The sequence below is a fragment of the Panicum virgatum genome, chromosome 9N, assembly GCF_016808335.1.
Source record: "Panicum virgatum strain AP13 chromosome 9N, P.virgatum_v5, whole genome shotgun sequence".
NCBI lineage: Eukaryota > Viridiplantae > Streptophyta > Magnoliopsida > Poales > Poaceae > Panicum > Panicum virgatum.
Genome location: NC_053153.1, coordinates 41,975,461 through 42,000,984, shown reverse-complemented (window position 1 = coordinate 42,000,984; position 25,524 = coordinate 41,975,461). Strand labels below are relative to the sequence as shown.

The following is a 25,524-nucleotide window of genomic DNA, read 5'->3' as shown; positions in this document are numbered from 1 at the left end:
TATCATGTGCCTAACTAAAACACACGGTTTGCCGTGTGTCAGAAAAAAACACATGGCAAAGCATGGCTTTGTCGTGTGCCAAAAAGAAGCATACAACAAAGTATGGCTTTGCCGTGTGTTATATTTTGCCATGTGTGCACATGGCAAAAATGCCAGTTAGAAAGCACATGGCTAATTACTGGGCACACAGCAAATATGCGTTTTCCCGTAGTATTACTTATACAATATGTATGCCTATTAAGTTTGACGTTGATCGTGCTTGCTGCTTGCTCCTCCTATTTTTCTTCCTCTTAGACTAACTTCAACAACGGAAGGCAAAGCCAAAAATGTGTCGCTACAGTGCTTTTTAGGAAGGCAAAGCGTCTCCAATAGAACACGCATACAGGATAGGCATTTTGCCTCGGACGCCAGCCGCGACGCAAAAATGCTCCTCCTCTTTCCTCCGATGCAAATCCTGGCGGACGCGGGGTGGCTCCTGTCTCTTCATTCTCTCTGCCCGGCCGGTGACGCGGGGTGGCTCCGGCGGCGGTGCACGGGTGGCCTGACGGCAGATCCGCGGCAGTGCGTGGGAGGCCCGGCAGCAGCTCCGCACGTCGGCGTATCTCGACCAGGGCCGCCGCGGCGAGGACGGCAAAGGCTGGGCCGCTGCGCGGTGAGGACGGCCAGAGCGAGGACGCATGGCCAGGGCCGCCGCGGCGAGGACGGCCCAGGCGGGGCCGCTACGCGGTGAGGACGGCCACGGTGAGGACCCTGACCCCCATCGATCCACCGCCACCTAATTCCAACAAATTTTGATCTCCATCGATCAATCGATCCCTCGCGAACCCGACCTGACCCCCATGGCCTCTGACGCAGCCGCTGCCGCTGCCGCTACCGCTGAGCCCTCCTCCGGCGACACCCAGTGTCCCCCGCGCTACGCCATCGGGTATGTGCTTGCGCCGAAGAAGCAGCAAAGCTTCATCCAGCCGTCGCTGGTGGCCCGCGCAGCGGCGCGGGGCATGGACCTCATCCCCGTGGATGCGGCGCGGCCCTTGGCGGAGCAGGGCCCCTTCCACCTCCTCATCCACAAGCTCTACGGCGACGGCTGGCGCGCCCAGCTCGAGGCCTTCGCCGCGCGCCACGCGGCCGTTCCCGTCGTCGACCCGCCCCATGCCATCGACCGCCTCCACAACCGCATCTCCATGCTCCAGGCTGTCTCCGAGCTCGACCGCACCGCCAACAAGGACCACACCTTCGGCATCCCCAGCCAGGTCGTCGTCTATGATGCCCCCACGCTCGCCGACTCTGGCCTCCTCGACGCGCTCCGCTTCCCGCTCATCGCCAAGCCCCTGGTCGCCGACGGCACCACCAAGTCCCACAAGATGTCCCTCGTCTACCACCGCGAGGGGCTCGCCAAGCTCCGCCCGCTGCTCGTGTTCCAGGAGTTCGTGAACCATGGCGGACCGATGAACGGAGGCGGCCGGAAGGGAGGAGTCGCCGCGCCCCGTGCAGATCCGGCCACCGCTGCCGTGGCCCGAGCGGCCTCCACGCAGGAGCACCGGGGAGGGAGCCGTCGGGGAGGGAGAAGGCGGCTCGCGGACGGAGGAGGTGGCCGGTGGCGCCGGAGCTCGAGCGGGCGGGCCTCACCCTCTCCCCGTGAGCTCGCCGGATATTGGGCGCAGCGGGAGGGGTTGGATTTTGAGTCGCCTCTGTTGGAGACCGGATTTTGCGCTGCATTTTGCGTCGCCACTGTAGACGAGGCAAACACCCAAATGCATTCACATTTTGCGCTCCATTGTTGGAGTCAGTCTTAGCGTTGTCGTCCAAAGAACGGTAGGAGTAAGGTGTGGACTATTTGAAAATCCTAACTTGTCTTAGCATTACTTTGTCGACGCCGGATTATATATTTTATCAAAATGTTTTTGAAAACTTGGAACAAATGTCTCAATATGCAAAATTAGAATATGAAATTATGATTTTTGCCATCCGTAGCAGAGCACGGGAACAAACCTAGTAACATAAGAAACCACTAATATTTTATAGCACTCCATGGCTAAAGACAGTTAGAGCAACTCCATCAATAACCTCTAAATCAGACCCTATAAATATTAAATGGAACTGCCTCTATTTTTTAGAGGTTCTAAATTTGTTTCAACTCTAGTAATAGTCCTCAATTCTAATTTATAGTAGAGGACTTTTTAGAGACCTCCTAGGAATGGAGGGTGGAGGAGAGATTTTGGAGGTTTCCCAAAATAGATGGTTTAGAGTATCTCCAAGAATTTCTTGTTTTTTTCTCCTCAAATCTTGTTATTTGCCAAGTCCCCAAATCTATCTATTTATCTATACTATAAGGATCCATGACAATTGAAACACTCTTCACCAAGATTAGTTCCCATACCCACCTCACATAGTATCCTTTGGTGGCCCACCTGTATCCATACTATGATCCATGATAATTGAAACATTCTTCACCAAGATTAGTTCCCATACCCACCTCACATAGTATCCTTTGGTGGAAAAAAAATTTGACAGGAAGGGTGGCGGAACGATTTTGTCGCCCCTGCCCGTTCAATAAGGCGCCGCGCTCCTGATAGGCAGAAATTTTTTTCACCGCGCCGTTGTTTTACCCTCCCTCCGTACTCGCCCGCCCATTGGTCCTCAAGCGTGATTTCCTGCCATCACACGGCGCCTGGCCTTCCCGTCAATCACGCTCCTCGCGACGCGCCTTCCCCGACGCTGCCTCCTCCCTCGCCCATGCTTGCCTCGCGCCCTCCCCTCCATACCCACGTCACGGCCGCCTCTACGTCACGGGCCGCCAATCCTCGCCGTCCTGGCCGATCTGCGCCGTCCCTGGCGGCCGCCGCTCCGTCCCCGGCCGCCTCTCCATCACGGGTCGCCAATCCTTGCCGTCCCGGGCCGCCGACCGCGCCGCCCTCGGCCGTCGTCAGCGTCGCCAGTGCGCCGCCCCCACGCCGCGAGATCCCCTTCTCTGGCGGCGGCGCCCTCCCTCCGGCGTCCCTCTCCATCACCCGGCGCCTCCTCCCTCCGCGCGGCATGGAGCCGACGCGGGACCGGAGCGGCTCGGGCACGCGCGCGCCGGGGCGGCGCGCGGGCAGGCGTAGGCTGAGGCGCGGCGTGCGGGAGGAGGATTGGCACGGTACAGGAGCGACCAGGCGATCGACGCGGATCGGGCTGCGGGCGGGCCTTCTGCCGCGGCGCGTGGGACGGCAAGTCGCGCGCCCCCACCCGAGGATTCCCCACACGCGGCCGCCATCCCCGTCGCTGTGCACGGCGGTCCGAGCGTGGCATGCAGGAGCCGCGGCGATGACTGCGCGAGGGAAGGTGGGGGGGAGGGGGGGGGGGGGGGCGGGGCGGCGGTGCGCCGGCCGCGGCGAGGCACGACGAGCCGCAAGGCTGCTGCGCGAGGCCGCGGCACGTGCAGCGCGAGGAGCCGCGAGGAGAGGCAACAACACTGCAGCGATCGAGGTGCCGCTCCACTCCGACGCCGCCGTCCGCCCACTACCTCCACTACCGTCTCCGCGGCCTCTTCCGCCGGAACCTTAGCCTCACTTCGGCCGCGATGGACGAATCCGGGTCGGCCCCCATCTTTGCGAACGTGCGCACCACCGAGGAAAATAGCAGCAGCGCCTGGATCCCCTCCCCCCATCGCCTCCAGATCACACCACCGTTGCCTCCACCTCCAAAACCTTTCTAGGCTGGTGCCGTTGCTGCGAGCGAGCTCAGGTTGGCCATTTGATCAAGGAGCTGGTGCATTGTACAAGGACAAGGAAATTTTAGCTCGATAGATTCAGATCCTGCTGCTGCAATGCGATACACAGAGTGCCGCTTGGATGTAAGTTACTTTGAATTTTGTTTGCTCAAATAGCATCAGAAATATTTAATTTGCGTAAGAATTGTCTAAAATATTTGTTAGAACATAATTTTGGATGCTAACTTTGTACTTCATTCGTCCCTACTAAGAATATCTGAACGCCATTCATCCCTAAGCACTGCAATTTTATTTTCTAGATGGGAATAAACACTAAAAAATGTTCTTATTAAACACTATTGCCTGAAACAATGAAGCTTGATATATCAAATTTTTTTTATACTATCTATTTGTCTATTAGAAAAGCTCAACTGCTTAATGACATTCTTATTTTTGTGCAGTCACTAGCAGAAGCCATGTTCTTGACTGATCTGGAGCTGAATACAGTATCTCTTTTCACTTCTTTGATGTCTTTCTCTGTGTGTTGTTGCATGACATTTCTCTTTTCCCATCCATTTCATGCTGCTTTTTGTTATTTTACAGGTTGACTTCGTACCAAACTTTGATAACTCACAGAAGGAGCCATCTCTGCTGCCAACTCGTGTTTCATCTCTATTGTTGAATGGTTATTCTGGGATTGCGGTATGAGTTTGTATTCACTTTATACAAGTGCTACTAAGTCAGATATTTATTTATGCAAAAATGGGATTCTTACAGTTGTTTAAATTGTTACAGGTCGGAATGGCAACAAACATTCCTCATAATCTGGGGGAGCTTGTTGATGCACTTTCTGTTATAATTCAAAACCCTGAAGCCACAGTGAGTAATTTGTACCATATATCATTATGAGTCCAGTATTATGTACGTCTGTTTGTATGCATGTATGTTGAAAAGACACTCAGCTACTATTTTTCCTGTGATAATTATTAACAAGTTCTCGTAAGAAGCTACTATTTTTCCTGTGATAATTATTAACAAGTTCTCGTAAGAAGCTACTATTTTTCCTGTGATAATTATTAACAACTTCTCGTAAGAAGCAAGGAACAAGAACAAATATTTTCTTAGCATTGGCATGATATTATTGCCGCTTTTCATATCCTGTCGTAAAATCATTGGAATTATGTTAGTTTTGTGATACCAGCTTCTTCACAAACATCCAGACTCATAGTTCAATCTCATTTCTAAGATACTAAGTTGCGAACTTAATATGAACAAATTGCCGTGAGAACCATGTCTATCATAAGTCAGGACATTCGTCCTTACCTCTCCCCTTAGCTTCTTCTTGTTCACATTCTCTAGGGTTTCGCCTTCTCGAAACATGTTCAAAATCTCAGAGTCTCATCTGCAAAAAAGACCATCATGCGGACGCGGAAGTGGAGACTGGAAATCTGGAGGGAGACGACGCTGCGCCAGATCACGAGAGATGTAGCTGAGAGCTGCAATCCACAGACGTGGCACCCTCTTACACCTCGCCGCCATCCTCCTAGCGTCCGACTCCTCTGCATCCGCCATCGGGGACAAGTGCGCCGCCTGCAAGGCCGTTGCTATAAGTTCCCTCTACTCTTCTCTCCTCTTGTCATTCTTCGAGCAATCCTATTAAGTGTGTCTTTAACCATTTTATATCAGCAAGGGGAAGAAACTAGCTCCGGCCTGAAGCAATATTGCAGGATAGACCGTGACCTGTATTATTTAGCGTTGTCTATTCCAAGTGTAAAGATTCAATCTTTTTTTTTACTGAACTGCTGATGTATATGTGGATGATTTTGGATTTCTGTGCCAGGATTCAGGTGTAAGGTGCTGCTGCCGGATGTCATCTATTCGATGGGATTCTGACCATCACCTATGACCGAGGCTTCTCCAAGCCTATCCAGTTTGCAATTCCATAACTAATGAGGTAAGGACTATGTCTGCACTCTGCAATGTTGTTTTAAATTTCTCAGTCTGATATCATTTCTTTTGACAAACAGACCAATAACACATCCACCAATGTGCAAGTGATGAGAGAGACAAACCTACTCGAAGGGAACTTGTTTGAAGTGTAAATAACTACCTTCATTCTTTTTCATACCTATTACCTAGGCAAATGCAGAACAAGAAGAAGTGTTCATATCTTTTCGTGTTTATATGATATTTAAGAAACAAAGGTGAGAGCTAATTCATCTCATAACTATAGCATTTGAATTTTTTCCCTAGCTCTACTATTTGACATGTATGCTTGCCGATGTTCTAGAAAATTCTGAACAAGATGCTGGATATCAAAATACCAGAACTGCAATTATGTGTGGAAGGACATTCTAAATGCTGAAGGTGATGAGATCCATATCAAGGTAATATGACCATAATTTGTCCCCAGTACATTATAGGCTGCTTTTGGTCTTTGAAGCATGTACTCTGTTGCATTTATTTCATTTTAGGAAGTTAGCTTGTACATGAAGGAAGGAGAGAAGATATCCTTCTCGGAGCTTTCTGAAAGGGCAGTTCTACGTCGTGAAGTTACAAACAGGTAATTTTCCTGCGTTTTTTATTAGCTTTATGTGTAAATGATGTTCTAAGTACATTAGGTCTTGTTCAGAACATTTTTGCTTGTTCAGATGCCATTGAGGTTCTATTGACCTGGTGTGCTTCGACATCAGTTTCTTGTGGAAATGACTGATTCGCTCATTGCGATATCAGAATTCAAAGGTCAACAGCCAATTACAATGGATAGGGAAACTTCCATATAGTACTTTCAACTTGTTTTATTTTTCGAGAACTTGCAGGAGGGCTGCATATCTTTCCATTAAGAAGATCTGAAAGCTTCTTACAACAACTCAGGTCCTGTGGAGAACCATAATAGACTGTCTTACACTGATATATCATACTGAAAATGCAACAGCCAAAAGCGAACCACAAAAGGGCTATGCTATGCTAAATCTTTCGGAGAACGGCAAGGTGCTTAACAACTGCACTGATAGCCTGTTGAGATTGGTAATTTTTGTCCGGCCCTGATATAACATTTACATTTGCAACGATCTAAGTTGCAGCGATTACTTATCCTGGTTCTTGTCTCACTTGTGCAGGTTCGCGGAACGATAGAGAAGGAACTTGGAAAACCCATGAGTAATATTTTTGCTTCATTTGTGCTGGACCCTCTTGCAACTGCCTCAGTAAGTGCTGCAGTATCAAAGTGAACTTTAGACTTCAGTTATCTGATATAAATTCATAATATGCTCATTTGAGGCTTCAATGAATGGTAACACATAGCACAAGTTCATTGGGCAACTCTAGCAAGTTGTCAAAATTCAGTATGATGGTATCAAAGAGATCATATTAGAGGTTTATCTCTGATCTGGCTGGTATGTATGTCGCACAGTTGGAGTCTGTTACATTTTTGTATTGGTGGTCAGGATCTGAAGAACGCAAAATCATCGGTTGAATGGATAGCGTGGGCAGAACCTCAGTATGATTTTAACCCAACGATTGATGAATAGTGCAAGGAGGCACCAAAGGAACTTGATTTTAACCATGAAGCAGGTAATTATCCTTGCTCAGTTTCTCACTCATACGCTTCTCTGGACAACTCCATGTTTCAGTTGTCAAAGATTGATTATGCTCTACCAGCCTAGATAATAATAGTAGCTTTTCTTCTCAATAGGTAGTCTGAGCCTAATCTAATCATTTGAACACATAGTTTCTTGTAGAACTTGGTGCTTCCCCTGAGTTACTCTCTTATAATGGAAAAGTGATTCATTGTAAATGTGCTGATCACATGAGCATGTATGATTTAATCACCGTACTTTCAGATTGTATTTAACTTTTCATGACCAAATATGACAGATTAATTTTTCGGTTTTGTCACTAACTTTGTATTGAATTTAGATGACTCTTGAGCTGACCCTATTTAGATGACTCATGAGTGTTTAAGTTTTTTTTTCATGATCCTTGATTGAGCTGGACGGGAAATTATCCTCTTGATGGCGCAAGGGAGATAGCCAATGGTGAGTGGTGACCATGTACCAAAGCATGCATGTAGCGGCTCCTCTAGCGAATCAGGAGTAGCTTGGCCTGCGCGCATATCTGTACACATAATCGGTGTCGGGTACCATAACTACGGGGTACCCTAACCCCGGGCTAAAACGCCCTCAACACGTGCAAAACAGGATTCGGCACCCGGACCGGATCTAACGGTCCCTCTAAGGCCTCGCTGACCGAAGACAAAATCTCCGCCTCGCCCGAGGGTCACCCGTCGGGGCCCCTCGAAGCGAGGACGGACTCCGCCTCGCTCGAGGGTCACCCGTCGGGGCCCCTCGAAGCGAGGACGGACTCCGCCTCGCTCGAGGATCCTTCAGCCGAGCCCTCTACAAGGCCTCGGCACAAGAGCAATCTCCACCTCGTTCGAGACCACCCTCGGCGGGCGGAAGCTGCGGCTCAACCACCCGACTGGACGGGGCGCATTTACTCGCCAACCAATCCGCGGCGTGGGGCAGGTGGCAGACGGTGTCAGGCGGCGTCAGCTGGCGTTGGCCATCATGCCACACAGTGGACGTGACCGGCGTCTCATCAGCCCGCACCCGCCACGGTGCTGCTGTTCCCGACGCGGGGCGGGTCTGCGGAGCCCTGTACGGACTTGCCTAACACCTCCCGCCACTGTGCCGCCTACCCCTTGAACTTTTCCTCTCCGCAGGACCCTCAGAGGGCATGGGCGGCGACCCCCGAATGCAGTACGACTCTTGACCGGGGCAAGACTTGGGCGGCGGCACCCTGACGCGAGGCTCTACGCACCTCTACAGCCGACGCCACACCGTCAACTGGTGCTGTGGGACACGGACACGTCCTGGGTGCAGTCGGGGAACTCGCAAGAACGACGCCCACGCCCGCCGTCATGCTCCGCGGCGCTCGGCGACAAGGAAGACCAACTGTGCTCCCCTGGACCGGGGGGGGAGAAGAGACGACCCGTAGATATCCAACACATGTAACTCCCACCTCCTTGGTCTATAAAAGGAGGAGCATGCACGGGGACGGAGGGACGAACGGAGCACACGCAGGCTCACACCCACTACACCTCTCGACATTGGCACTTGCCTCAATCAAACCCTAGCGCACCAAGGGACCTGAGAGCTTCCCTCCCTCTCTCGCCACAGCTTGTACCCCCTACTACAAGAACTTAGGTGCAAGTAATACGGTGCATACCCCTCTACTGGACGTATGGCCTCATCGGCCAGAACCAGGATAAATCCGGTGTCATTGTGTTTCTTCTTGCATCAACCATCTGGAGACAGGGACACGCAACACATTCACTAGTTGGAGCCGAGCCGCGAGGTCAGGACACCGACAATCAGCTACGTAGGGCCAGTTAGCTCTTGGTTTGAATTTGTATGGCATAAAACTCAGGGGGTGTTGTAATAGGATAAGGTGTGTCTTAAATTGAACACAGGCTGTGGATTTGATACATAATTGAACCGCGTGATGTGATGGATTGTTGAATACATTGCAAGATTGATGCAAGAATGAGCAAAAAGATTGAAGCTTAGTCTTCTAAGTTTCTTTCTTTGCTTTAATTTTTTCTTGTATTTGTGAAATCCATCATTTGAGATGAGTCTAAGAAATTATCTAACTTTTTTGGCTATAGTCATTCACATGTAAATGATCAAGGTCGGAACTTTTTCCATAATTGAATATATATAGTATGGCAACTATTTCTTTGAATCTAAGATTAATAGATTATTGAGTTTTTGTATATATTTGTTATGAGTATAAATAAAGATGGTTCTATTATATCAAAATTTTAGTTAGTATCGTATCAACGTATAGCACATGGTTACTATGTATGTATACATTTGAAATCTTTGCAATTGCTACTCCTTTAAAACTACTTCCGTGAATTACCTAATATTTTGCTAATTAGTTAAACTGATATGATACTATATATGGGCACAAGGTTCCTCACATAATGTTGATTTTAGCTATGGGCACATGGATTTTGTTACTAACTTTTGTTTCAGTTTTTTTCCTCACATAACGTTGATTTTCGCTACTATGTCTGTGCAAAGGATGGTAGTTCAGTTTGAGAGAAACAGATATGGTAGCAAAAGTGAAAAGGGAGAGAGGATGTAGGGTGGGGCCTACATGGCAGATTTGCCATGTCACGGTCAATGTAGTCAAAACCACTACCACGTCAGCGCTAAACCACCTAAAACGAGCACAGGTGCCAAAGTTGCATGGTATTAGAAGTTAGGGTGTCCATTGTGCCCGATTTCGTAGTTGGGGGTCAAAGTGAAAGAAACCTAATAGTTGAGGTATCAGAAATGGACTTTTTTCAATTAAAAATACTTGTTTACTTGGTTTTCTTTATGAATGCAAAATTCTTGTTTTGAACATTTCTTGAAAGCTCGATGTCAATAAAAATATTGTGGTATTGAATATGCTGATGCCGCACATGTCTTTCCACGAATATAAAATTTTTATTTACTACAATATTTTTGAACACATGCGTGCCGCATGTGCACTCTACTAGTAAGTATAGGAAGGCAAAAAAGAATCCATCTCCAATAGTTTTTTATTTTTCCCAACAATAAAAGATTGCTGTCCCACATGCTCCCCTTGCCCTTCATCTTCCTCTTCTCGGAGAACAACACACCATTGATGAGGGGAACAAAGCAGCAGATCGTTTTATGCTTCTGCACCTTCCTCGTCGGTGCCTCTACAGCCCCGCCGCTCACCACAGCCTTCCTGTCGGCCTCGCCGAGGCTCAGCAGGTGGCCCAACTGCAGCTTGCTGGGGGCGCTGCACTCGGCCTAGACTGCGAGCGTCATGTCGCCGCTGCGGCCCCTCTCGATGCCGGCACGCTGCCGCCGCGTTGTCGGCCTCCATGTGCGCCACCTTGTAGCGTCGTCTGGTGGAGCTTCGTGTTCAGCGTCGCCACTATCGGTCCAGGTGGCTCCTCCCGTCCACCAAGCCCAGATCCTCGAGTGGCAGCGGCGGATGCTCGCCATGAAGCGCAAGTGGCTCTTCTCCTTCGCCGGTGGCGCATGGAACAACGATGGCGCCGAGGACGACGAGGCGCGACACAAAGAAGCGGAGAAGGGGGGGGGGGCAATGAAAAATCGGCCGCGGGAGGCCTATTGGGAGTCTTGGAGCTGTGCTCATATTTAGGCATAAGTCATGTCAATTTGCCAATTGTTAGAAGATGGAGAAGTTGGATGAGGAACTATTGGAGAGTGTTTTTCTCATTTTCTCCAAAAAATCAAGGATGGAAAAGTAGAATAGGGTACTCTTGGAGATGCTCTTAGTAAATGTCTCCTAGAGTGCATTTTTAAACTTGAGATATGAGTTTGTCTAGAGGATCTACTTATGCACTACTCACGAGCCCTTGAGAACAGTCACGTGCACACATTTTATTATTCATACAAGGAAGTGTGACTCTGACAAACGAAGATCCATTACATGAACACAACAAAGCTCAAAGCATAGGTTACTCAATTATGAAAAAATTGAGACAGTAGCAAAGCGAACAAGAACGACACCAAGCATTGAAGCATACGTGCGCAAATACGACAAATTAGCTGCTAAGCCCGCAAGCACTTGAGGCCCTTGAAGCACGGGAGGCGCTGCAGCTCGGCCATCTGCACTGCCGGCGGAACCACGTTCACCGGGCAGCGGTGCCCGTGGCGGCGGTGCGGGATGCAGGGCACCGCCACCGCCCGCTTCAGCTGGCAGAGGCAGCTGGTGTTCTCGACAACGACGCAGCACTGCTGACGGATCTCGTCGCGGGCGAGGCAGTTGGTGAAGTACTTGATCTGCTCTGCACAGCTCTGTGCCGGGGCCACCGCCGCGGAGGTGGAGGCGAAGGCGCAGGCAACGACGGCGACGGCAAGAACGGTGGCGAGCTTGGCGGGAGCCATGGGTAAAATCTTAAGAGTCTAGCTACTTCGTCGTCTGTGAAGGTGGCTGGGATAGCCTGGGACCTTGTGACCTTGATATATCTTATGTGTGTGCGCCGGAGGGTCACGAGTGACCAGTGACAACACATGCCGTCTTCCCTGACGCCTCTCATAAACGGTGCTGGATGGACGGTAGCGGCATGGAACATATATCATGTGAAGTTGTGGATGATGTCTATCATTGCAGTGCAGACTTGGGTTTTTTGTACAGTTATTTCAATTTTTAGTAGAAATCAGTTAAAATTTCCAATTTCTGATTTCCTATTTACTAGAAATAAGAAAAAGAGTGGAAATTGAGTGGAGCTGGGGCTGAGTGGCCATCTGTCATATAGAGCAAAAGGGACAAGGAGATGTGGCAATGTACTGCAGCTAAGGGTGGAGTCATCATAAGGGTGTGGCTATATGTCATCCGAGGGCGACAATCTCATCATCCATCACTTGAAAAAATTAATCACCGCGGATTGGATGGGTCGTCAGCCCAATAACAATAACATAGTGCGCATGGACTGTTTGCGGATGTTGCCAGCTAAGGAGGAGACAGATTATGTGATACATGCAGAAGAAGACAATGATGATGATTACCCCACTGCAGGCAAATTCGGAACTAAAATGCTATAAATATTAAACCGAGTATCCAAATTAAATTTGGGTTGTACCGTTATCTTTCCTATGACAAAACTGTTAAAACAAGACCACACTCATATATGGTTGCACGATGTTTTTATAAAAATATTTTCTCTAATACTGAATAATTAATTTTGGGTACTGGGAATACATACTTTAACAACACGAATAAATAATTACTTTTCACAAAAAAAACAATAAAATAATGAATAAATAATAACATACAACAAAAAAAATATTAAACATCGCGAACATTTGATTTGATTTATAGGATAAATAATAAAAAAATCTCGCGAACCAATGAGTCAACATCATTGAACAATTTAATCTAGAAAAGCGAACAAATAACTGTGAACAAATTAGTTACACATAGAAAAATAATTTTATTTGAAGAATAAATGCATCCATATCGCAAAATATTCTTATAAGTATATATACATGTGCCAAACAATTAATTTATAAAGAAATGAGTTATAAAATAATTTTACACGACTCGTTCACAATATATATAAATTCTAGAGCATGATTAACAATTTAATTAAAAAACATGAAAGAAAACATAATACGAGAGAAAATAATAAAACATTAGTACTACTGAAAGGAAGAGAAAAGGAGAATAAAGAAATAAAGAAAAGGAATAATATACCTCATCATGTTTGGATCGTGAACAAATGAATCAGCACGTGAAAAGAAATATACTAAGTATAACAAATTTGGAGCAGATCGAGGTGCTAAGTCTGCTTGTGAAAAAAAATTAACTGAGTAATAATAAATATACTAATTGTTGTAGTGATTAAATATATAATTTTTATGTTAAAAGTTAAGCAAAGAAAGTGATAGAAAAGAAAAGAATTTATAAATTTAAAATTAGTTTTATGAACTCACTGAACAAAGTAGGATACAAAGTTATCCACCTTATGAAGAAATAGAAAATGTAATCCAAAAAAATCACTGTAAATACAATGAACAAAAATGAAATCAAAAGTGAAAAAAGGAAAACGAAGAAAAAACATGTTGAATGGGAGAAGAAAAAATAACGAAAGGAGAAAATAAAAGAAAAAATATGGAACAAATTAGTGGAGTGGATGGAAAGAAGAATGAAAAAGAAAACATGAAAGAGAATGGAAAAGAAATAACCAACCTGTGAAGCACGCTCCTCTTGTGTCATGATGACTACTATATGCACAGTGCCAGTGCGTTAATGGGGCTGATCTTGTGAGATCAGAAGATACACACATGTTTAGACATGTATGAGCTGAAAAACGAAAGACTGAGTTGAGCTAAATTAGAGCTACCCTAACGTGAGTGCTCTTTCAGGTAACAGAAGTTTTAAAATCACGCAATGCATATATAATTATCCCGGCTATCTAATATATTCGCGCGGCCAACCCACATAACACCTGTAGCAAAGTTTCAACAGCCCGTCGCACTCCCAATCATGAAACATGTTTTGGGAGAAAATCACATACGATTTTCTCTGTGTGGAAAATAAAGAGTGCAGGCGTGCCATTGTACGAAGTAGACAAAAAAACAAAAAATGGGACACAATTTTACTCATATTTTTAGAAAATAGAAATAAGGTTCCCGATACATGTGCACTCCACACGTAGCCTGCTGATGGCGATCTGACTTAGACGACGTGATTCTCTGGTTCCTAACCCCTCGGAAAGCTCCTGGTAATTACCCCCGCAAGTCTAGCTTGCTCAAGTACCTCCAATTCTGCTGCTATGGTCGTCATCTTTGGTCTTCTCGTTCTCCATACATGCGTGGTGGTGGTAGTGTAGACAGCACGGCATCATCCATGGTCTCGTGGTGGTGGTAGTGTAGACAACATCGGCATCATCCATGGCCTCGTCGGTCCATAAGCCAGTGTAGCGCTGCGGGGGCATCAGCGCACCCGCCTAAGTCGTCCGGCTCGTCGGTTTGAACTGCGTCGTAGTCGTACTAGAGGTGTGTCGGCAATGCATGGCAGCGTGTCGGGCTGATGAGACGTCGTAGCTGCTCCTCGTAGATGGACGGAGTGATGGCAAGGCATCTGCACATGGATGCAATTTGCTCCTGTGTAGCGCACTTACTGGTGCATGCCGCTGTAGCTTATTACACTACTAGAAAAAAGCCTTTTGGTACTGGGTGTCATGACCCTTAGGATTTGGTACTAGGTGTCATGACCCTTAGGCACCGGTTCTATAACTAGTACCCAGAAACTGAGACTAAAAGTCTCGGTCATCAGCACCGGGTAAAAGAACCGGTGCCTAAGGCTCTCTTTTTATAAAAAATGGTTGGCCGGGATTCAAACTCAGGATCTCTTATCTCACGTAAACCTTTCTTACCATCTCAGCTACACATCACTTCTGATGGAAAGTTAGATATTTTTCTTTTGAAGTAACCCATGTTACCAACCGGTATCTAAGGCTCATCCATAGGTACCGATTGGTGGTACCACCTAGTACTAATGTAAAAGTTACCACCTGGTACCTATGGAGAGCCTTAGGTACCGGTTGGTGTTTCCAACCAGTACCTAAGACTCATCAATAGGTTCCATCCACCCCAAAAGTACCAGTATGAAGATGAACCGATACCAGGTACCAGTTCATCTTCATACTGGTACTTTTGGGGTGGACCTTTGGCATGTTTTCTAGTAGTGTTAGCTTCTCATACATGTGCACTTGTGCGTGCGGCATGTGTACATGATCTTGCATGGGAGTGCATAGCCAAGCGCCGAAGTGTAGATCAATCTGGCTACCACGCGGGGCTTTTGTTAGAAAACTAGGAAATTTTTGGTATATTTTGATTCCAAATATTATTATCAATTTTATGGCATAAATGAGTGATGTTGTGCAGACAAAAATTGTGCTCGTGTTCATGCTATTCTCACTAATAAATATGAACAAAATTATAAACCAGAATTGGCTTAGAGTGTACCCCAAGGCGGGACCAGTGCTGGAGACACCGGGTGTGGCGTTCCCATGAATGGACATTGTGTCGGTCAGGGCTGTTCGATGAAGCCAAACTTAGTCGTTGCAGTGCATATGGCCATCGGGAAGTAGTCGAGTCGATCTTGATGTTCACGTGGGGAACACAAGTACGGCCACAGGGAAGTGGAGGACGTAGACGTTCGGTCACCAAAAAGTAGAAGACGTAGATGTAGACATTCGGGGAGCGAGCAGTCGCGTCAAGACGCTCCCCAAAAACTTGATTGCCCCGCTATCCCGACCAGGATCTCAGCATTGCAGAGGTTCTGGTGGCCTACTCTCGCCAGAATTGTGCGCGCAGTGCTAGCGATGGGAATGCAGAAAGCAACTGAGGGAGAAGGGAGAGGTCTCCTAAGCAGGAGTACATGAGAGCCTGAGAGTGTTGTGTTGGAATGAGAGGGGGCTGGTCTCCTTTTATAGTTGATCCTAGAAGAAGGGGGATGAACCTGGACACCTCTAGGTGTAACAATTTCCATCAATTTACACCATTAACCAGTCATCAATCCTCTATTTAATCACTGTTGACGGTCATTAACGACCAATTTTGACCGTCAACTCCTACACAAAAGGGAACCACAAAGTGGAATAAATGCTAGCATAGGGTTTATTTATTAACAAATTCCACATATGGTGCTTGAGAATGTGTGCTGGTGGTTTTGAACTAATTTCGCAGGTTTCAAGTACACTTTGGCCCGACATAAATCGCAGAAATTATTAGAGCACCGATTCAGGCTCAAATGGACCAAGTGTAGCCCAAGAACCCAGTTCAGACCACTCAAGACAGGCCAAGCCCAACTGGGTTAAGACAAGGAGGCCCAGGACAGCCTGCTGGATGAAGCTGGGGGCGGTTGGCCTACCTGGCAGGCCGACCGACCTACTGGTCGGCCGACCAGGCCCATGGGCCCCACCGCCTCAGCTTCGACACGTGGCACCTCCATGCTGGTTGCTTAAGTTAGTTCCAGGTGCTTCAGCCCGTGGCTCCATCCTATAAATACAAGGGGAGGGGGTAGAGGAATGAACACACACACAAATCACACCCTCTCAACTCACCTTTCTCCCTTGGAGCTTGAGGCCTTCATCCTAGATGCTTAGGTAGACTAGGAGGTGTAGAAGAAGAGGAGGAGAGTGAGGAGGAGTCGGGGGAAGTGTTTGGTCTGTCAGCACTCTTCTCCGCTTGTATCTCGATGGATGCTTATTCGGTTGTAAGTGTTCGGGACTTTCTTTGTTTGTTTAGAATTAGAGTTTATATCGTAAGTTATCATCTCTGCCTTATATTAGTTGATGTGTATGCTAGCGAGTAGCATTTGATCTTAGCTTAAGACCCCGGATAGAAAAGGCTAGTCTTGGCCAGGGCTAAGGTTAGTAGGGAAAGGCGTAGACGTGGTGTCTAGGCTGGACTATACCACTCAGTTGTCTGATAGTCCCACGATTTGTAGAGGTAGCCGGCAGGTGGTGACAGCCCTGTTCGAGCCTTTTAGTAATCCTCCACGTTCGGATATCAGATAGAGCACATATTGGAACTAGATGTTTGCATAAGTCGGTCGATACCTTTAGCTCGAAGTATAACGATGACGTGATCTCTTCTTCTAGGCATAGATTCTAGATATAGAAAGTCCTCTCTTCTGTCTTCTCCATACTGGCGCGTGTGTCCTTGGATGAGCCTGAACCTGTAGATAGCGTACTCATGTTCCTCAGTGGATACTATATCCTGGAATACTCTTGGGGAAAAGCTACAGCGGTATCTGTGCGCTTGCGGATTTTATTCGTGACGTTGCAAAATACCAACAATCACTGCTTACAACCCAGCCATTACTCTCCTCAATTACAAATATGGTATTAACATCCTCATGACTCCCTGGCATTAGTAGTGAGCTTTAATTCTTTTCCATTGAATTATTGAATAATTGGGCTAAAAAGCCCTTATATTCAAACAGTTTCTTGACGTCTCGCAGGGAAAGAAATTGGACATGCCGAATGCATCGAAAAGGGCAGACTGCCCCTCCAAACAATTCGCACTAAAATTGATTATTGCTGCTATCCAATTCGAACTATCTATGGAGTATTAGGTGTAAAAATTTGGATATTCGTAAAAGAAGAATAACTAACCCTGTCGGTGCGACAACATCCTACAACAGTCCCCCATCACGGTGTCGCTTCTCATCCCAGCATCTTCATGGCGTTGTCGTCATCGCTGGGTGAATGCCGAGCTCGAACGTGAAGCGCTAGGCTCGTCACACTAGGACTCGGCATCACAGCGGTAGCATCATCATCGGGTCGGTGCCGGGCTTGAATGTAGTGACGGATCTATCGGTGGGGCGGGAAGAGTTCGAGCCCCCTATTGCCGGAGAACCCATGGAGCCCCCCTTAGCCCCTGTCCCCTAAAATGTTCTTCCATGGGAGGAAAGATAGGGTTGGTCTGATGGTGTCGGAAGGTTAAGATGACATCCCCTGGTGGCTGGGCTGGCACTTGGGCCAATTTTCCCCCTTGTGCCAAAGCCCGTAAAGCCCAGCAAAACCACCTAACAACTCAAGTCAGCCTTTTTTTACTAGTGTTTTTTCCTCTCTCTCGATCATTTTTCTCTTCCCCTCTGGCTCTCTCTCCGCCTCTCCACCGTTCCTAGGGTTAGGTAGCTCCGGTGCGGCGGCACTACATAGTTGGCGGCTGGCAGCTGCTCCTGCTCGGCGCCTCGGCTAGCGAATCGGCTCCGGACGCCTTGGTTGCTCGGCGACTGGGCGGGCTACGGGCGAGGCCTGAGGTGGGCAAGCGGCGGTTGACTGGGTCACGTGGCAGCAGTTGGCGGTGACTAGTACAATAGTACTGGCGGGGGGCGCTACGGCGGTCCACAATCGGCGGCCGCAGCGCAGGTGGGCCGCTGAGGGCTAGCAAGTCTGCAAGTGTATTTGGCTAATTTGCTTGTCCTAGGTAATAGAATTACTTAATTACTAGCTCAGTTTGGCTATTTGCATGCGTTTGGTCTGATCCAAATGAGTTAATCTTTTATTCAATTGGGTAAATGACATATCTTTGGCTTGTCTATGAAGAACTCAAAAATAAAAAAAAAATATTAAAAGAACTCTGCACACATATTATTCGAGTCCAACAGTGGGACTCCAATTTGAAAACGACCTACGGTGGAGTTTAGGCACTCAGATATCATTGGTGATCGAGGAGACCGCAAACCAATTGACGAACATCCACCCGAAATTAGGGGTCAGTTAAGGAGGGTATATGCTCTCGGTGGTCCAACCCAACCTAGTAATCATGTTTTTCTTGAAAATGGCAAAGTGGTGAATGGAGATCATTTTAGAAAACTTGGTTTGATGAATTTGATTGGCTAGAGTATATTATTTCAAAAGATGCGGCTCATGTGGATGCAAGGATGAAGTGTGATGACTTCATGAACCAAAGGACTAATGTGGCTAGAAAATTTGAAGAAACTAGCAAAGAGGAATAAAAACGGTATAAGATTCAATTGGTATCTTCTTTAGATGTTGCAAGATTTCTCATAATGCAAGGTGATGCTTTTCATGGATATGATGAGTCATCTACTTCTCTTAACAAGGGTACATTTAGAGAGTTGGTTGATTGGTACAAAGGCAAGGTTAAGGTAGTGAAGGATGCATATGATAAAGGTGCTAAAAATTGCCAGATGTTATCTCATCATATACATAAGGACCTTACAAAAGCTTGTGCAAAGGTAGTGATGGACGAGATTATGGGTTAGATTCGTGGTAAGAAATTTTCTATGCATATTGATGAGTCTTGAGATGTATCTATTAAGGAGGAAACTGCTATGATTTTGAGGTTAGTAGTTGAGACTTTTTTACTTTATTTTTCTATTTTCAGATTATGTGCAAACATAGAATATTAATGTGCAGATTTGTGAATGATGAAGGAAAGGTGTTAGTGAGGTTCCTTGGATTTCAGCATATAGAGATGTACAATTGTTGCTCTGAAAGAAGCTTTACTTGGTATGCTTTCTATCCACAAGTTAAGCATCTCTATGATTTGTGGGCAAGGTTATGACGGTGCTTCCAACATGAGAGGGGAACTTAATGGTGTACAGAAATTGATTCAGGATGATGGGTAAGCGAATTACCCGTCGTCCTCTGGAGCTTGAGAACAACCCAAAGGCGAGCGGCAGGCTTCACTCCTTTCTTCATGGTCTACGGATCAGAAGTAGTTCTCCCAACTGATCTCGAGTATGGATCCCCGAGGATCAGAACGTATGATGAGAGCAGGGCCAAAACATCCCTCAAGAAAGTGATCGACTAGCTAGACGAGGTGCGATACGTCGCGTTGCTCCGATCTGCAAATTATTAGCAGGCGCTCCATCGCACGCTCGATGTGTGCACGACAGAGCGTTCAATATCGGCGACATGGTGCTCAGGCTCATCCAGAGCAACATGGGCCGGCACAAGCTCTCCCCTCAATGGGAAGGGCCATATGTCATCGTCAAGGTACTCAAGCCCGGCACATACAAACTCCAGAACATTGACGGAGAAATACTGACTAATGCCTGGAACATCGAGCAACTAAGGCGCTTCTACCCCTAACCGATGAGTGACGACCGACCCACCGTGCTGTCTCGGACCTCACTCGGGGGCTATGGGGAGCAACATCAAAACGGATGGAGTACACGAAAGGAGGAAAGGAGGGCTGCGATGAGCACCCTTCAGGTACAAACACCAAAAAGAGCTCTTCGTCGCCGACGAGGCGCTTGCAAGCTGATCCACCTCGTCACCAACACCAACTCAGCGACGATCGGCCCGTCCCGAGCCGGTGGCCTGCCGCAGGATCTCGGTAGCGTCGGTCTCGGTGGCGATGTGGGCGGAGGCAACGCCAAAGTCACTGGCGAGCGCATCCCGCTCTGCCGAGGAGGTCCCAGCCAGGATCCCAGGCCTCACGAGATGAAGTTCCAGCCCGGATCGGAGCTGCGCCACGGTGAGCGCCAGCGTCACGCCTCGACGAACGCCCAGTTGCACCTCTCGTCCCACGTGGGGTGCAAGGGCCCAGAGGCGGTCAGGTAGCAGTTCCCGTGCACCCACATCGCACTCACTGCGCGGAGCACAGCGTGGCCCAGGTCATCATGACGATCCTCAAGGTCATCGTAGCGGTGCCACAGCTCCTCGACCTCTCGCTGCGCGGTGGCCAGGTCCTCCTTCAGGTCTGCAACACAAGTGGCGCGACGGTCAGCAACCGTCGCCAGATGCAAAGAGCCAGAGATCGTGAACGCACCTACGACCTGGGCATGAGCCTCAGCAACGTTGCCACGAACGACAGTCACCTCCTCCGTGCACGCCTAGAGGGAGGCCTCCACCGCGGCGAGGGAGGACCGCAGGCAGTTGATCTCCTTCGTCGCCGCCTAATACTGCTCCCGGTCTTCCACTACTGCCCTCACCAGGTTGCGGATCTCCTAGCGGCGGCATTCGCTGGAGTCTGCGGAGGACGAGAAGGTTCTTCCGCCGCCCCACGGGCAGCAATCTAACGGTCCAGTCTGACAGCAACCCTGTGGAAAAAAACCCAACACGAAGGGACAAGAATAAGAATCCGGTGCGCGGATGGACTAGAAGGGGGCGAAGCGGACAATGCCTACCTCACCCGATGATCACCTCCCTGGGGGCGAGGTGAGCCGTGAGGCCGACCCCTTGGTCCTTCCCCGATAGAGCGCTTGTTTCCGGACATGGGCAGGAAAGAGGCAAGAGGCAAGGAAAATGGCGTGGGCAGAACTGCTCTGCGAACCGAGAAGATAAGGACGCATTTATAGGGGGATCCGCGACGGTTTGGGCCCGACTCGGAGTCCCAGGTGCCGCTCCCCCTCGACTTCTCCACGACACGCCTCCTCAACCTTCCTGCAATGCGTCAATGGCTGACGGCCCTTGCCCCAAGGTACGAACCCCCACACGCCTCTTCAATTCTAGTGTTGCATTCAACAAGAAGAGGCAACTGTCGCTGCGCCTGGGCCGCGCCACAGTCCCACCATGACGGGGAGGGAGCCACACATCCCACTATCTGTGCGCGTCTCCGGAAAGACAGCGCTATCGCTTTTGGGCCAAAACCAGAGTAAGGTAACACCTGATGGGAGGTTGTATACGCCCCTACGGCCCTTATGGTCACAAGGTTAGAAGGCTGGCCCATCGGAGGGTTTGACAGCCGCCCTGGGCCGACATTGAAGGGTGAGGGGCCGGAAGGGATGGGCATGCTAGCGGCTAGAACCCTAGTGCAACGTGCACCGAGGGCATCTCGACCTGCATTCGAGTCTTGACTTGGGCACAATCCATGGTTTTCCCTAAAGAAAGTCCACGAGCCGCTAGATCCGGTCGAACAGATCTGGTAACTATATGGAATTGGCCTCCAAGAGACTGGAGTCGGACACCAGTTGAGCTACGTCGGATCCCCGCGAACGGGAACCGGGGCTCTACTCGAACTGACCTGTTAGTAACTCGACGAGCACCGCACTTCTCCCATCGAGGGATTGCGCGGCACGACTCAACCCCTCCGCCCGACCGAAAAGGACACGTGAGGGAGATGATGGAAAGACAAGGCACCTCCCAATGGGATCCTCCCTACGTGCGAAGGCCCGGGGGGGGGGGGGGGGACTCGCAAAAAAGAGGTCGAAATGCAGCCGCATAAACAAACCAATCATGGAGTAGAAAAAACATTGTTCATATAAAAGCAAGGGATAATTACATGTGAGCCGGCTCGCGGCCATGTACAAGAACAAACTACTCCAGCGACAGCCAATCGGCTGTCGCCAATAGGCAGTGTGAGAAAACATCCCCAGGAGGATGGATCGACGATGACGATGACATCATGATCCATCTCCTAACAGCAGGGCTCCCATAAAACCAGCACAGGGGAGGATGAGAAGGATGGACGCCCGACTAGGAACCACCGGCAATTGCCCAGCACAGATGCCACCATGCGACACCGAGCTGACCCAAGGCAATCGCCTCATGACGATGGTGGGCTGAATCCCAGTAATCAACTTCCTTTTCTCCATCCTTCCCTGATCATGATCAATCCTCTAACAGCAACAAGCAAGGGACTGGTGGACAGTCCAGGCTGAACGAGCTCGAGCTCTTCAGGGATTGAAGTAATCGAGCGCCATGGCTAAGGGGGCGCTGGGTGACTTGGTGCGGAGCCAAGGATCCCAGAGCCCCTATTTATAGCCACGCGAGCGGCCCGCGCGTCTGAATTGAAACAGTCCACCGTACCACGTGGGTAGTAAATAGGCGCACCTACCCCCACAACCGTGCCCTCCATGATGGTACAGCGTGGGGGCAGGTGCGACACGATGCCATGAATGGTTAGCAGGTGGACAAAGGCCACATCGCACACAATGCACCATCACCAAGACGGACGTGACAACTGCCGGTCAGGAATCCGCACCATGGTGGCTCCGTCAGCAGAATCCCACTCGAGTGCTCTGGCACCGAAGAGACCGCGATGGGGAGATGGAGAGCCTGACGGAGGCACTAGTGCAAAATAGGCCTACAAGAGCATGCTCCTGACTAGCTCATCGGTGTCCCATCCAAGCAGTGAACACGATAAATAAGCGTTTGATGGGTCGTAACGTCCGAATTTTATGCATCGAGCTTTGTGATAATAAACGCCTGACAGGATAGGACGCCCGGGTTCAAAGTATCCAGCTCTGCGATGCCCTTGGGACTCCACCCTCTGCGTGAGTCTCTGACTCGCCCAGAGGCTCGGGGGCTACACCCAGTGGGTGCGCTTGCATCCCCCACCAAAAGTTCAGGGAGGATCTGACCGTTTCCCGAACAATCCTGACTGACAGAGAGGAGCCAAGGCACGACGAGATAACCCTCCACATGAACCCATGATTTGTCCAGAGGCTCAGGGGCTACACCCACTGGTGCACTTGCGCATACCCATCACGAACGGCACCTCCAGCTAAGTGTGTTTCTACTCGGCGATGAGACCCCTTGCAAGATCCAGCGAAAGGATCCCAACAAGGGCTCGGGGGCTACTATCGGGTATAAATATCCCGGATGCCCAGAGGCGAGGGATTAAATGGTTAAGCGATTTTATCAGGCGAACTAACGGAGGCAGCGGCTACAGCCTATCTGACCTATGTGGAAGGGCTTCGCCTCGCCTGACCTAAGGAGGGGATTCTCTCAGCCCGACCTTGGGAAAGAATCCCCACCTCGCCCGATCTACGGGATGGGTCCCACCTCGTTAGACAACCAGGTCGATAAGGGGGCTATGCCGGACCTATAGCAAGGGCCCAACATGACCTGCGCCACACGGGTTTGACAGCGGCATGGGCTTACAGGAGACCAGACGTGCCCTACCACGGCCTACGCTGACACGGTGCACAGTGAAGTACCCCTCCCATCATGTTCTATGGCGGGATAGGATGTAGGGTAGTGGACAGGCATGCTGCATCATGACCAAGGAACTGCCACGTGTCCCGCTTCATAGACCACACGTTCAGACGGACCCGATAGTAGAGGAGGAGGGCAGAGATGGCAGGGCCAAGTGGGCTCGCGAGGACCGATGCAACGGAGGAGGCACCATGAAGTCTCTCTCTCTCTCTGTGTGTGTCTGTATCTCCCTTTGTTGTACACCGTCCTCTTCCCTGTGATATAAAGGGAAGAGGACATAAAGGTGAGGGGTTGAGAGAGCTCTGGACGATCAAAGACACGATTGATCGCACAACTAGAGCACACGAGCATGCTCTCGCCACTGGGAATGAGGTAGATGGAACCCCGGGTAGTTCTCGCCGACAACTGCCCCAACCAGATGGGGGCCACGGACACGCTTCCTTCCCACTGATCCTAGAGACATGGGGCGCTCGTCCCTCTCTCGACCATTTGTAACCCCAGTTGATGGCCATTATTTCTCATTCTGACCGTCAACTTCTCGGGAATACAATGAGCTTTTGCACTATGTTCCATACATATTTTGTTTAATTCTAATAAGTTCCACAAGTTTTGGATGACTTGGGAGATGCCTGGCTCCGGCGAGCTCGAGCCGGCGCAGGGAGTCCAATAGCTCCACTGGAGCTCGATGAAGGTCGGAGGGTCCTCGGCTGGGGCAATGCAGGGGTGGAGGTGGCTCGTTGGCGAGCGCAGCAATGGCGGAGCGGCGGAGGAGGCGTTTTTGCATGCAAGAGAGGCTGCAGTGGTACTTATAGGCCGTGAGGCTTAATGGCGAAGGAATGCTGGGTCTGGGAGGCGCTACGCGGCTTGGAGAGCTCGCCCGGGTGGAGTTGGCGGGGGTGCGTGGCGCCGTAGGGCGAGGCTGGGGACGCGTGTCGGCCCGTGGAGGCGACAGGGAGGAAGGGGAGGTGGCAAAACTGGGGACTGGGGGTCCACTTGGCCGTCCGCGAGCCGTGGACGAGGTCCACTAGCAGCGTACGGCGCCGGAGAGAGAAGGGAGAGAGCAGAGCACCTGGGCGCCTTTTTGCAATTCCCAAAAATTCCTGGGACTGATCTGTAAAACAAAATTATCTATATCTTTCTAGCCTCAAATGAACAACTTTTGAATACTAATTTTTTTAGTTTTTCAAGACCTACAACTTTTTTTCAAGAAATTTTTCATTTGAACTTTCGTTTTTAAACTATTTTTTTAATTCCCATTATGCATAAAGGGAAAATTAGATCCAAACCATTAAAAGATCGTGAGTTTAGAAAAATACCATTGAAAGATTGAGAGTTGGAAAAATACCATCGAAAGATTGCTCCGTTATTGATATCTAGCATTCACGTTATCTCCCATGTTAACTTAAAACTCTTGTGTTCATCCTGGGTCATGCCCTCCATGGTGCTGCTTGTGCACACGCGTGTGTCTCCTCGCTAGACGGCGGCGGCAGCGGCGGTCACAACCTCCTTGCTGTTCCTGGCCGCGTCCTCCCTGCCGGCGCTCCCCGCACCCCCAGTCCCCACGGCTCCTGCAGCTGCACGCACACCCTGCAGTCTTCAACGTCCCCGATGTTGTGGCGCTGCCCTTATCCACGGATGAAGCCAGTCGCTTTACGAGTCGTTCGAGCAGCTAGAGCTAGAGGAAACGTTGAAAACAAGATCGATCGAAACTCCAATAAACTAATTCAGACTAGACCAATCGTGCTGATTCACTTCCTAGGCACTAGAGATAGAGCATCTGGAAGCAAGATTGGTGCGAATTGATCCCGAACTAGCCCTCCTGGCTGGATAACTAGTCGAACTTGCCTCTTAGCCGTGAGCTCTGGCGTCACTTGCGGGCGGGAGCGTGAGCTCCGCCCTGGACGTGCGCGCT

At 49.2% G+C, this 25,524-nt stretch overlaps 3 protein-coding genes and 1 long non-coding RNA gene across 30 annotated transcripts; 2 read left to right on the top strand and 2 right to left on the bottom strand.

Annotated features, from left to right (window-relative positions):
* Positions 1-839: 839 nt before the first annotated feature.
* Positions 840-1,793, top strand: LOC120689016 (inositol-tetrakisphosphate 1-kinase 1-like). Its single transcript, XM_039971368.1, has one exon. It carries the CDS (start codon positions 840-842, stop codon positions 1,791-1,793), a length of 954 nt encoding a protein of 317 aa, XP_039827302.1.
* Positions 1,794-2,779: 986 nt separating this feature from the next.
* Positions 2,780-7,585, top strand: LOC120690738 (DNA gyrase subunit A, chloroplastic/mitochondrial-like). 27 transcript variants are annotated; one of them, XR_005681915.1, is made up of 11 exons: positions 2,780-3,832; positions 4,150-4,227; positions 4,325-4,390; positions 4,484-4,567; positions 5,083-5,269; positions 5,536-5,642; positions 5,716-5,892; positions 5,979-6,075; positions 6,163-6,251; positions 6,508-6,715; positions 6,808-7,585. XR_005681915.1 is itself a non-coding variant. In XM_039973525.1 (5 exons), the coding sequence occupies exons 1-5, from the start codon at positions 3,806-3,808 to the stop codon at positions 4,939-4,941; spliced, it is 321 nt and encodes a 106-aa protein (XP_039829459.1). In that variant the 5' UTR covers positions 2,780-3,805; the 3' UTR covers positions 4,942-4,956. The 27 variants fall into 27 exon arrangements, 2 of the variants coding, with proteins under 2 accessions (XP_039829459.1, XP_039829460.1); XR_005681908.1 differs by lacking the exon at positions 2,780-3,832 and having other exon boundaries at positions 4,184-4,194; positions 4,292-4,390; positions 5,048-5,642; ... (1 more) ...; positions 7,135-7,261; positions 7,419-7,585; XR_005681902.1 differs by lacking the exon at positions 2,780-3,832 and having other exon boundaries at positions 4,184-4,194; positions 4,292-4,390; positions 5,048-5,642; ... (1 more) ...; positions 7,135-7,261; positions 7,383-7,585.
* A 3,511-nt stretch (positions 7,586-11,096) lies between these two features.
* LOC120690737 lies at positions 11,097-11,756 on the bottom strand. Its single transcript, XM_039973523.1, has one exon. The coding sequence runs from the start codon at positions 11,626-11,628 to the stop codon at positions 11,293-11,295; it is 336 nt and encodes a 111-aa protein (XP_039829457.1). The 5' UTR covers positions 11,629-11,756; the 3' UTR covers positions 11,097-11,292.
* Positions 11,757-19,788: 8,032 nt separating this feature from the next.
* Positions 19,789-20,983, bottom strand: LOC120693209. Its single transcript, XR_005682924.1, has 3 exons — positions 20,861-20,983; positions 20,503-20,773; positions 19,789-20,433 (listed from the first exon to the last, which is right to left on the bottom strand). It is a non-coding gene; the product is annotated as an uncharacterized LOC120693209 (long non-coding RNA).
* Between the last annotated feature and the right edge of the window lie 4,541 nt (positions 20,984-25,524).

Coding starts and splice junctions, on each gene's coding strand:
- LOC120689016 (XM_039971368.1), top strand. CDS start 840: ATGGCCTCTGACGCAGCCGCTGCCGCTGCCGCTACCGCTGAGCCCTCC.
- LOC120690738 (XM_039973525.1), top strand. CDS start 3,806: ATGCGATACACAGAGTGCCGCTTGGAT. Junction 3,833..4,149: donor ACACAGAGTGCCGCTTGGAT/GTAAGTTACTTT, acceptor ATTTTTGTGCAG/TCACTAGCAGAAGCCATGTT. Junction 4,391..4,483: donor ATGGTTATTCTGGGATTGCG/GTATGAGTTTGT, acceptor AAATTGTTACAG/GTCGGAATGGCAACAAACAT.
- LOC120690737 (XM_039973523.1), bottom strand. CDS start 11,628: ATGGCTCCCGCCAAGCTCGCCACCGTTCTTGCCGTCGCCGTCGTTGCC.